The 12,286-nt window shown below is 41.7% G+C and overlaps 1 protein-coding gene across 2 annotated transcripts in view; it reads right to left on the reverse strand.

The window, feature by feature from the left end:
• S1P (membrane-bound transcription factor site-1 protease) overlaps positions 1-12,286 on the reverse strand; it is a 92,171-nt gene that overhangs the window by 36,308 nt on the left and 43,577 nt on the right. For both annotated transcript variants that reach the window (XM_076196773.1, XM_076196774.1), the window contains exons 7-8: positions 11,790-11,974; positions 2,816-2,932 (exon numbers count right to left, since the gene is read on the reverse strand). In XM_076196773.1, the coding sequence (XP_076052888.1) occupies positions 2,816-2,932; positions 11,790-11,974 (302 nt within the window). The remainder of the gene's footprint in view (positions 1-2,815; positions 2,933-11,789; positions 11,975-12,286) is intronic.

A 12,286-nucleotide genomic window follows, 5' to 3' on the forward strand; every position in this document is an offset into this window, starting at 1 on the left:
CCATAAGCCTTCCCAACTACACTCAACAAGCTGATCCCTCTGTAACTACTACATTCACACTTGTCCCCCTTTCCTTTGTATAGCGGAACTATACAAACACTCCTCCAGTCTTCTGGCACTCTACTCTCTCTTAAACAAACATTAAATAACCTCACCAGCCAGTCCACCATAACTGTACCTCCTTTCTTCAGACATTCTGCATGGCATCCATCCAACCCAGGTGCCTTACCTACTCTCATCAACTTAACAGCTGCTTTCCCTTCATCTTTCCCTATTTCTCCTTCATTTTCCTCATTCATCACGGTCATTTTCTTAGTGCTTCCCACTGCAACTACATTTTCCTCCCTATTCTCCTTCACATTTAGCAACTCCCTAAAATACTCTGCCCACCTTCCTCTCACTGCCTTCTCTTCCATTATAATCGCTCCATCTGCACCTTTTACTTTTTCTTTTCTACTTGATTCACCTCCTCTTCCTCTTTTAATTTCTTTCCAAAATATCTTCTTATTAATTTCAAAATTTTCTGTCATACTCTTACCCCATTTCACATCTGCTCTCCTCTTTGCTTCCTTTATCTTATGCTTAACTTCCCTTCTCTTTACTTTGTACCTCTCATACGATTCCCTCGTCCTAATTTGTAGCCAATCTATAGATCAGTGCTATAGAAAAAGCCCCAAACTAATATAATACAAACAATAGTCTAATATTTCTTCTCAGAAAATTTGCTGGGATGTCCTAGGACTGTTGCCAGCCATAGTGGAGCTGCAGATTTCTGTCAGTGAAATTTGAAGCAACAATTATTATTATTTTTGATGGAGAAGAAACATGGAAAGACGAAGTAAAGGCAGTTGTTAGGATGGTGAGAGCAGGTAAGGCACCTAGTTTGGATGGGTGTCATTCAGAATGTCTAAAAAAGGAGGTACAGTGATGGTGGACTGGCTGGTGAGGTTATTTAATGTTTGTTTAAAAGAGGGTAGAGTGCTAGAGGACTGCAGGAGTGCCTCTATAGTTCCACATTACAAGGGACAAGTGTGAGTGTAGTAGTTTCAGAGGGATCAGTTTGCTAAGTGTAATTGGGAAGGCTTATTGGAGGATTTTGATTGAGAGGATTAGAAGAGGAACAGAGGGGTGAGGAACAGTGTGGGTTTAGGACAGGTAGGGGTTGCGTGGATCAGATTTTTTGTCGTAAGACAGATACATGAGAAAGCTTTAAGAAAAGGTAAGGATATTTTTTTGGACCTTTATGGATTTGGAAAAGGCTTATGACAGTGTAGACAGGAAGGTATTGCAGATATATGGGATAGGAGGAAACCTGTCAAGAGCAGTCAAGAGTTTTTATGAGAGTAGTAGAGCCTGTGTTAGAATCAGAAATGGAGAGAGTGAGTGGTCTGAGGTAAAGGTGGGACTTCACCAGGGATGTGGTATGTCACCCTGGCTGTTCAATTTATACATGGATGGGGTGGTGCGATAGATAAATGCAAGGGTAATAGGTTGGGGATTGGAGATGGTTAAAGGAAATAGACAAAAGTGGGAGATAAGCCAGTTGTTGTTTGCTGATGACACTACTTGAGGCAGGATCTGAGGAGGGATTGAAGAAGTTAATGACAGAGTTTAGGAATGTGTGCGAAAGAGGGAAGTTGAAGATAAATGTGGGTAAAAGTAAGGTGATGAGATGTACAAGGGGAGAAAGTGGCAGCAGACTGCACGTGAGTATTAAGGGAAAAAGACTGGAGGAAGTGGATAGTTTCTGATACTTGGATGCAAATGTGGTAGGAAAGGGAGGAGTGGAGGTGGAGGTAGAATGGTTGAGAGAAGCAAGTAAATGCCATGAGGGATTAAAAATGTAATGAGAAATTAACATTTGGGAATGGATGCTAAGAGGAAATTGTATGAAGGAGTGATTGTGCCAACAGCACTGTATGGGGCAGAGACATGGAAGAGAGGAATTTGAATGTGTTAGATGAGGTGCCTGAGAAGTAAGATAGGGGTTACTAGGTTGGATAGAGTGAGAAACAAGGTGAGGAGGAGAATGGGGTTGGAAAGGGTGTTGGGAGATAAGGTTGATGAAAGAGTATTGGGATGGCTTGGACACGTGGAAATAATGAGCGAAGAAAGACTAGTAAAAGAGGTGTGGAAGGCAGAGGTAGAAGGAGTAAACATGAGGGGGTGACCAAGGTTGAGATGACTGGATGGGGTAAAAGGGCCATTGTGAAAGAGGGGGTCTGTTGAGGAAGGACGGGGCATGACAGAAGATACAGGTGAATGGAGAATGATTGTGTATCGATGATGCTGTGATGCATGAGGGGGAGTGGGTGGGGGATGGGGGGGTGAAGGTGTATGTGTGAAAAAATAATTTGATGCAGCTTGAAGGGATTTCTCCCCGTCTTCTCCTTTTCTGCATTAGGGGATGGAGAGGGGGAGTCGCTGATTTAATGAAGCAGCCTTGCTATGGATATGCTGTGTCTTGTGACACTGCTTCTGACCCAGGGCAGTGGGTGAGATGCAGGGATGACCCATCATCCAGGAGAAGCCAAGATAAAAGGTAGGGAGGGGGGTGAATGGTAATGAAGTATGTGGGGATGGAATGGGTAGGAGTGGATTTTATGCCTTTGCTTTTTGGCTACCTCCCTTGTTATGGGGAAAGCCTTTGGTATATGTAAATATTTTTTATGGAATAGGTCTAGGGACTATTAAAAAAAAATTATTTCTATTGCTAGCACTGTTCTGTCAGATGGTACCCCTTTACCAAAACTATTTAATATTTGTTGTATTATACAAAGAAGTACAGACTGAAATATAAGATATATATACTAACCCTTGTGGCAATTCCCAGGTTGTCATACCACGTGAAGAAAATCTTGCTATTTGGTCTTCAAAATTTATTCCTCCAACTCCAATAACATCCATTTGGTCAGCAGGATTATTAAGTGTTCTGCATAGGAAAAAAAAGAAAAGAACCATACAGACATACAAGATACCTTCTCCACTTATAATGAAGCATACACTCACCTGACACCTATTCATTAAAAAAATAGTATACATATATATATATATATATATATATATATATATATATATATATATTATATATATAATATATATATATATATATATATATATATATATATATACACACACACACACACACACACACATATATATATATATACAGCCACTATCCGAGTTACGACCTAGATAGGTTCCGACCAACCAGTCGTAAGTCGGATTGGTCGTAAGTCGGATCCTATTCAAAATGGCCGATACGAGGGTTCTACTCTAGGATACATGATATCAATCTGTTGCGTTTTTAAGTAACTTTTTCTATTGAATACTATTAAATACAAGCTGTTTACTGTTTATTTATCAATGCTTTTTAGTTTCATTTTTATAATTTTTTCTTTTTTTTCAATGTTTTAATACTGTATTGTATTTCAGTATATATACATATGCAGGTACTGTATGTATATACTATACCTGTATACACACACACACACACACGTATTAAATATAACCTTGCTTACCATTTTTAAGTTTTTTAAATTGTAGTTTCCTTTTAATATTTTTTTCTTAATTCTTCAATTGTTGTATGTACTCTAAATATATGTGAATTTTAAGATCTATTTTTCTCATCCATTTCAATCCATTCTAAGTGTGAGATATAGGTACAGCAACGACTGCAACAGCACTGTAGGAGAGAAGCCAAATGCAGAGTATGGGATCCAATGTATTTAATGTTGCGCCCAGCAGGGCTTCTCCCGAAATAACATAGTGGACTTTTTTTTTTTTTTTTTTTTAACACCAGTTTCATGTTCGTTTCTCCCCGCAAGCTTGGGTTATATAAGGAGTCAGATGTTTGTCCACTATGTTATTTCTGAAGAAGCCCTGGTGGGCGAAACGTTAAATACATTGGATCCCATACTCTGCGTTTGGCTTCTCTCCTACAGTTGTATACAGTATTGTTTTCAGTTGCTTAGTTGTTAATATAATATGGTAAGTTAAAGAAAGAAAATACTTATTATAGTATATTCGTATTAGTAAACTCATAATAGGCATCAGCTAGACGTGGTCGTAAGTACGTAAATATCCTTCATCCATAATTTATCAAACTCTTCCACAAATGCCTTAGCTGCAGGCGCATCACTGCTAGCAGCCTCACCTTTTGACAACACGTGGTGAACCTGGTAACACTCTCGAAAGCAACGAAACCACCCAGCACTCACTATGAACTCATGTGAAGCGTATTCTTCACCTGCACTTTCTTTCAACATGTGAAATTAACTTGTAGCCTTACTTTGCACTGCTTGCAACGTCACTCTCACATTTCTTTGCCTATTATCTTCCAACCACGTGTATAGCAACTTTTCCATCTCTGCCATAACTGCCGTATGCGATGCCGGTTGCCACAACTATCTTACGCACTGTGCTGCCAGACATGTACAGTAAACTCATAATAGGCATCTGCTAGATGTGGTCGTAAGTACGGGTGGTCGTAACTCGTGTACGTCATAACTCGGATAGTGACTGTATATATATATATATATTTATATTATATACGAGGGGTGATTGAAAAACTCGTGACCTATGGTAGAAGGACACAAGATAGAGAATTATAGTTTTTTTCACACAAAATCTAATCTTCCATGAGCCGGTATAAGAATTTTCAAGCCTTTAACATAATATTTTTTCATTTTACAGATAACTGATTTGGGACAGTAGGGTATTGTAGAGTAATTTGGTCATCGGGCAGATTCAATTCTTCCACATCAAGGGCTTAACTCCAAAGGAAATTGGCGAGGACATGGTGGCTACTCTAAAAGTCAATGCTCCTTCATACAACATGGTTAAAAAATAGACAGCTGTCACTGTCACCACTCAAGAAATCATTGACAAAATCCAATGTTGCTCACAGATCGGTGTTTGACTGAATGTTTTATTGCGACAGAGTCGGGCATCTCCCAGGAATGTGTTCATGCAATTATCCACAACCATCTTGAAATGACAAAGGTCTCAGCTCTGTGGGTCCCAAAACTTCTTGGACCTGATCAGAAGCAGGTGTGACGCAACATGGCAAAGAACAATCTTGCCATTTTTGATACTGATCCACAAAGATTTATCAGACAATTTGTGACCATGGATGAGACTTGGGTTCACCACTTCCAGCTTGAGTCATAGGAACAATCAAAATAATGGAAGCATCATGGATCTCCAGCTCAAAAGAAGGCCAAGTCAGTGATCTCTGCATGGAAGGTGATGGCTTCCATTTTTTGGGATTCTGAGCGGATGCTATTAGTGGATTATCTGACAAAGGGTCAATCCATTACTGGACCATACTACATGCCAACTTGATAAGACAGCTGTGAGAGAAAATTAGGAAAAAATGGTGTGGAAGGCTGTCATTAGGGGTGCTTTTCCATCACAACAATGTGCCAGCACACAAATCTGCCATGGATCTTGTTGCCATACAGATTGACCTCTTATTAACGGACACCGCATTACCAGATATCGGATGCAACAGACAAAATCCGCTGGTCTGGTCCGACAGTCTAAATTTCGCGGGTAGGGTGAATGCATCTGTTAGTTCAGCGTTTGTCCGCTGAGTGGCAGATGGCGTGATGGCATGCACTTTGTTTTGTTTACTAGTTAACAAGATCGTGATCGATGTGGATATTTGGACGTTTATTAGCTGTGCTTGCGGTGTTTTTGCTGTGTTTTCGATGGTTTTGGTGCTGTTGTTTAGTGCTGTGCAATCACTATGGAGGAGATTGCTGAAGCTGTTCTCGCTGGCAACGAGCAGGAGGGAGCAAGTGGCAGTGAGGAGGAAGAGGAGGTAGTGGCGGTTAAACCTAACATGTCGGAGGTGCGCCAGGCTATTGACATGCTCATAACTTACATTGATCTCTCTGCTAATGGTGACGTTCAGGCTTATTATGAACATTTGCGCACTTTAAGAGAATTATTGATTCGTGAACAGTATGAGAAAGGGAAACATTGATATGCATGTACGTATACTATGATTTTATAGAACTTAAGAGGTGATTTCCCCCCCAATACACACACATACAAAAACCAATCCAAATCAACGGATTATTCACATCAATGGACAACGTTACCCCCCTTTTAGTCCGCTATTGAGAGGTCAATCTGTACATGCTGCTTCCAGCTAGTTGAACATCTGCCCTATTCACCTGATTTGGCTCCCTCAGACTAGTATCTATTTTCCAAGATGAAAAAAAGAGCTCAGCAGTCAACATTTCGTCATGGATAATGACGTCGTTCATGCCGTAGAGGTGTATTTGGAGGACCAAGACTCAAGCTTCTATGAAGAGGGGATTCGTAAACTCCATGACCATTGGAATAAGTGTGTAAACTTGGAAGGGGATTATGTTGAAAAATAAATGTATCAATTTAGCATTAAATACATTTTTCTACCTTGAGCCACAAATTTCTCAATCACCCCTTGTATTCATAAAAAAAATCTCACTTTAATACTCATATTACTCAAGGAGGATGGGAGGAAAGAGAAGGAAGGGTAGTGAGTGGTGGGATGAGGAAATAAAGAAGGTTGTTGAAGAGAAGCAACAAGCATTCACAAATTGGTTGCAAAATAAGATGAAAGAAATATATGGGAGGTACAAAGAAAAGAGAAGTAAAACACAAGATAAATGAGGCAAAAAGGAGAGCAGATGTAAAATTGGGGAAGCGTATGACAAAATTTTGAAAGTAATAAAAAGATGTTTTGGAAGGAAATTACAAGAGGAAGGGGAGGTGAATCAAGTAGAGAGGAAAAGGTTAAAGGTGCAAATGAGGAAAAGGTTAAAGGTGCAGATGGAGATATGATAATGGAAGAGACAATAAGAGGAAGATGGGCAGAGTATTTTTGGGAGTTGCTAAATGTGAAGGAGAATAAGGAGGGAAAGGTAGTTGCAGTGGGAAGCGCTAAGAAAATGACAGTGATGTGTGAGGAAAATGGAGGAGAAATATGGAAAGATGAGGTGAAGGCAGCTGTTAAGATAATGAAAGCAGGTAAGGCACCTGGGTTAGATGGGTGTCATGCAGAATGTCTAAAAAAGGGAAATACAGTGATGGTGGACTGACTAGTCAAGTTATTTAATGTTTGTTTAAAAGAGGGTTGAGTGCCAGAGGACTGGAAGAGTGCCTGTATAGTTCCACTTTAAAGGGAAAGGAGGACAAGTGTGAATGTAGTAGTTTCAGAGGCATTAGTTAGTTAAGTGCAGTTGGGAAGGTTTATGGGATGGTCTTGATTGAGAGGATCAGGAGAGGAACAGCATGGGTTTAGGACAGGTAGGGGTTGCGTGGATCAGATTTTTGTAAGACAGATATATGAGAAAGTTTTAGGAGGTGAGGCTATTCAATGTTTGCTGGAGAGAGGGTAGAGTGCCGGAGGACTGGAGGAGTGCCTGTATAGTTCCTCTTTACAAGGGAAAAGGGGACAAGTGTGAATGTAGTAGTTTCAGAGGGATTAGCTTGTTAAGTGTAGTTCGGAAGGCTTATGGGAGGATCTTGATTGAGAGGATTAGGAGAGGAACAGAGGGAGTAATTGGTGAGGAACAGTGTGGATTTAGGACAGGTAGAGGTTGTGTAGATCAGATTTTTGTGGTAAGACAGATATGTGAGAAAGCTATAGGAAAGGGGAAGGATGTTTTTTGGGCCTTTATGGATCTGGAAAAGGCTTATGATAGGGTAGACAGAAAGGCACTGTGGGAGCTTTTGCGGATATACGGGATAGGAGGAAAGCTTCTAGGAGCTGTCAAGAGTTTTTATGAGAGTAGTAGAGTTTGTGTCAGAATTAGAAATGGAGAGAGTGAGTGGTTCGAGGTAAAGGTGGGACTTCGTCAAGGATGCGTTATGTCACCCTGGCTGTTCAACTTATACATGGATGGGGTAGTGCGAGAGGTAAATGCAAAGGTAGTGGGTCAGGGATTGGAGATGGTTTAAGAAATTGGAGAAAAGTGGGAGGTGAGCCAGCTGTTGTTTGCGGACGACACTACGCTTGTGGCAGGATCGGAGGAGGGATTGAGGAAGTTGGTGACAGAGTTTGGGAGAGTGTGTGATAGAAGAAAGCTGAAGATAAATGTGGGTAAAAGTAAGGTGATGAGATGTACAAGGGGTGAAAGTGGCAGTAGTCTGGAATTGAGCATTAAGGGAGAGCGACTGGAGGAAGTGGATAGTTTTAGATACTTGGGTGCAAATGTGGCAGGAAAAGGTGGAGTGGAGGTGGAGGTAGAATGTAGATTGAGAGAAGCGAGTAAATGCCTTGGTGGATTAAAAAGTGTAATGAGGAATAGACATTTGGGAATGGAGGGTAAGAGGAGACTGTATGAAAGAGTGATTGTGCCAACAGCACTGTATGGGGCAGAAACATGGAACATAAGAGAAGAAGAGAGAAGGAGTTTGAATGTGTTTGAGATGAGGTGTCTGAGAAGTTGATTTGATTTGATTTATGAGTTTTTGGCCGACGGCCAGGCACTGGGACCAAAATGATCATTCAGCGCCACGGTGTCTGAGAAGTATGATGGGGGTTACTAGGCTGGATAGAGTGAGAAATGAGGAGGTGAGGAGGAGAACAGGGGTGGAAAGGGGGTTGGGAGATAGGGTTGATGAAAGAGTATTAGGATGGTTTGGACACATGGAAAGAATGAGTGAAGAAAGACTAGTAAAAGAGGTATGGAGGGCAGATGTGGAGGGAGTGAACATGAAGGGACGTCCTAGGATGAGGTGGATGGATGGGGTGAAGGGGGCTTTGGGGAAGAGGGGAATGTCTGTTGAGGAAGGACGGGAGAGGACAGAAGACAGGGGTGAATGGAGAATGGTTGTATATGGATGATGTTGTGATGCATGAGGTGGAGGTAGTATGTGTGAGCAATTTTTTATGCAGCCTGAAGGGATTTCTCCAAGTCTTCTCCTTTAAGCATGGGGGGACAGAGAGGGGGGGTCGCCGATTTAATGAAGAGGCCTTGCTGTGGATGTGCTGTGTCTTGTGACACTGCTTCTGACCCAGGGCAGTGGACAAAGTGCAGGGATGACCCATCATCCAGGAGGTGCTAAGATGAGAGGGAGGGTGGAGGGATTTGGAGTGTATTCAGGGATGGAATGGGTGGGAATGATTTTATGCCTTTCCCTTTTTGGCTACCTCCCTTGTAAGGGGGAAAAAGCCTTGGTATATGTATGTATGGATTTGAAAAAGGTTAATGACAGTGTAGAGAGTATGGCACAGTGGGAGATACTGCATATATGTGGGAAAGGAGGAAACCTGTTATGAACAGTCAAGATCTTTTACGAGAGTAGTAGAGCCTGTGTTAGAATCAGAAATGGAGAGCGAGTGGTTTGAGGGAAAGGTGGGACTTTGCCAGGTGTGTGTTTTGTCACCTTGGCTGTTTGATTTACACATGGATGGGGTGGTGCGAGAGGTAAATGCAAGGGTAATGGGTTGGGGATTGGAGATGGTTAAAGAAATGGAGAAAAGTGGAAGATAAGCCAGTTGTTGTTTGCTGACGACACTGCGCTTGTGGCAGGATCAGAGGCAGGATTGAGGAAATTAGTGACAGAGTTTGGGAATGTGTGTGTAAAAAGGAGAGCAAGTGGTTTAACCTCTTTACTCCGGGGCCCATCGCACGTCTGGCAGCATTAGCTGCCCGACATGCGATGTTGCGTCATAATAATCGCATTATAAAAAATAAAGTCAGTGCTCAATAGTTCGTTCTCTTTCACCCGTGAATTTTGATAACCATAGAAAATATGATGAAGCCAGTTTAGAGAGAATGGAGGTTACGTAGGTATGACTACAATAAATATAATCAAGACGCCGACGTCGGCATCATTGCGTACCCACTTGCTCCTCATGACACCTACGTAGGCGTCACCATATGGAAGTGGTTAAAGTAAAAGGGGGACTTTGCCAGGGATGTGTCTTGTCACCATGGCTGTTCAATGTGCACATGGATAGGGTAGTGTGGGAGGTAAATGCAAGGGATTGGAGATGGGTAAAGAAAATGGTGAAAAGTGGGAGATAAGCCAGTTGTTTGCTGATGACACTGCACTTGTAGCACGATCAGAGGAGGGATTACGGAAGTTAGTGATGGAGTTTGGGAAGGTATGTGAAAGGAGGAAGTTGAAGGTAAATGTGGGTAAAAGTGAGGTGATGAGATATACTAGGGGAGAGGATGGCAGCAAATTGGATGTGAGATATTTGGGGCATGTGTGGTGGGAAAGGGAGGAGTGGTGGTGGAAGTAGAATGTAGATTGGGAGAAGCAAGTAAATGCCTTGGGGGATTAAAAAGTATATTGAGAAACAGACATTTGAGAATGGAGGCAAAGAGACTGTATGAAGGGTGATTGTGTTGACAGCACTGTATGGGGCAGAAACATGGAACATATGAGAAGAGAGGAAGAGTTTGAATGTGTTTGAGATGAAATGTCCAAGAAGTATGGTAGGGGTTACTTGGCTGGATAGATTGAGAAATGAGGAGGTGAGGAGGAGTTGGGAGATAGAGTTGATGAAAGAGTATTGGAGTGGTTTGGACACAGGGAAAGAATGAATGAAAAAAGATTAGTAAAAGAGGTGTGGAAGGCAGATGTGGATGAATGGGGTAAAAGGGGCATTGAGAAAGAGGACGATGTCTGCTGAGGAAGGCAGAAGACAGATGATAGGGGTGAGTGAAGAGTGGTTGTGTGTGGATGATGCTGTGATGCATGGAAAGGAGTGGTTGGAGGATGGGGGGGTTAGGGAGTGGTTATGTGTGAATAATATTTTGATGCAGCCTGGAGGGATTTCTCTCCATCTTCTCTTTTTCTGCATGAGGGGTTGGAGAGGGGGGGGGGGTTGCTGATTAAATGATGTGGCCTTGCTGTGGATGTGCTTTCTTGCTGCATTGCTTATGACCCATGGCAATGAATGAGATGCAGGGATTACCAGTCATCCAGGAGGAACTACAAAAAGAGAAAAGGAGGGAGGGAGGGAGGGAGGGAGGGGTGGTGAATGGGAGTGAAGTGGGTGGGGATGAAATGGGTGGGAATGGAATTATGCCTTTTGACTTTGGCTACCTTCCTTATAAGGGGACAAAAGCCCATGGTATATGTAAAACTCGTTTGACTTTCAACATGTATGTCTGACATCTGACAGTAAAATGGAACATGATAATGAACATCTATCTATATATCAAGGACTTTTTCCTCCTTACCACCCTTTCCCCCCCATCTCATCTGATCTCTTCATGGATGATGGGTCATCCCTGTATCCTGAAAATGAACATACTACTGAAATATATATAGCAACCTACCACCTGTACCACTCAAACACATACACACTCAGATCATTAAAGCCTTTCAAGAAAGACCACCAATTTCAGTACTCCACCAACACCTACCAGACATAAACCCCACAGAAAAACTCTCCCACATCTGATTAGAGCCACTGGCATGCTTGCATTCCAGGATTGAAACAGTGCCAACACAGAATAGGACTGGCCACAGATTCAAACTGATCCAGATGCAACATAGAGGATACAGAAGACCTCATACTACAATGCCCCACACTATCAATCCCTAGACAACAACACAAGATATCTTCCCCGAGTGATTTATGGTACCACTCAAGAGGCTGTTGCCAGTTACATGAAGGCAGTAGCTCTTCTGCAAGAGACTACGGGCAACAAACTGATTGATTGATTATTGATGTGTCATCTAAAAATACAATAATAAATAAAAATGTGATTACTACTCAAGTACAATCTACACAGAATAGGTAAATCTGTAGTAAAAATAGTACATACCCATACAGCGGGCCATCATTACCGATGGCTGAAACCATGATGACTCGATTTGCTGTTAGTTCCCAAACCTTGTCTACAAATGGATGATCCATGAAATCAGGTCCACCAATACTCAAATTAAGGACATCAACTTTCTTCAGAATGGCATAGTTAAAGGCATCAAGAAACCATGAAGTGTAGGAAACCTGAAAAATAGGTCTGATATAAGAGTTACACAACAAAAAATGTTCAATTACAGCAATCTTTTCAGTAAACACTGGGATACTATACAGAAAAGTCAATTTTGCCAACATAAACATGTCCTACACTAATCTGTTCCTTGGTAGCTTTCTATACTAATCCAAGTATAAATAGTCACTAGCACACCAATGTGGTTTTTCAGAGTTTTATTCCTTCTACATACATGCATATACCAAGGGCTTTTTCCCCTTTACAAGGGAGATAGACAAAGTCAAAGGCATGAATCCACTCTCACCCATTTCATCAATGCAGCAAGA

The sequence above is a fragment of the Oratosquilla oratoria genome, chromosome 13 (assembly GCF_046742065.1).
Source record: "Oratosquilla oratoria isolate Oo_2021 chromosome 13, ASM4674206v1, whole genome shotgun sequence".
Classification (NCBI taxonomy): domain Eukaryota; kingdom Metazoa; phylum Arthropoda; class Malacostraca; order Stomatopoda; family Squillidae; genus Oratosquilla; species Oratosquilla oratoria.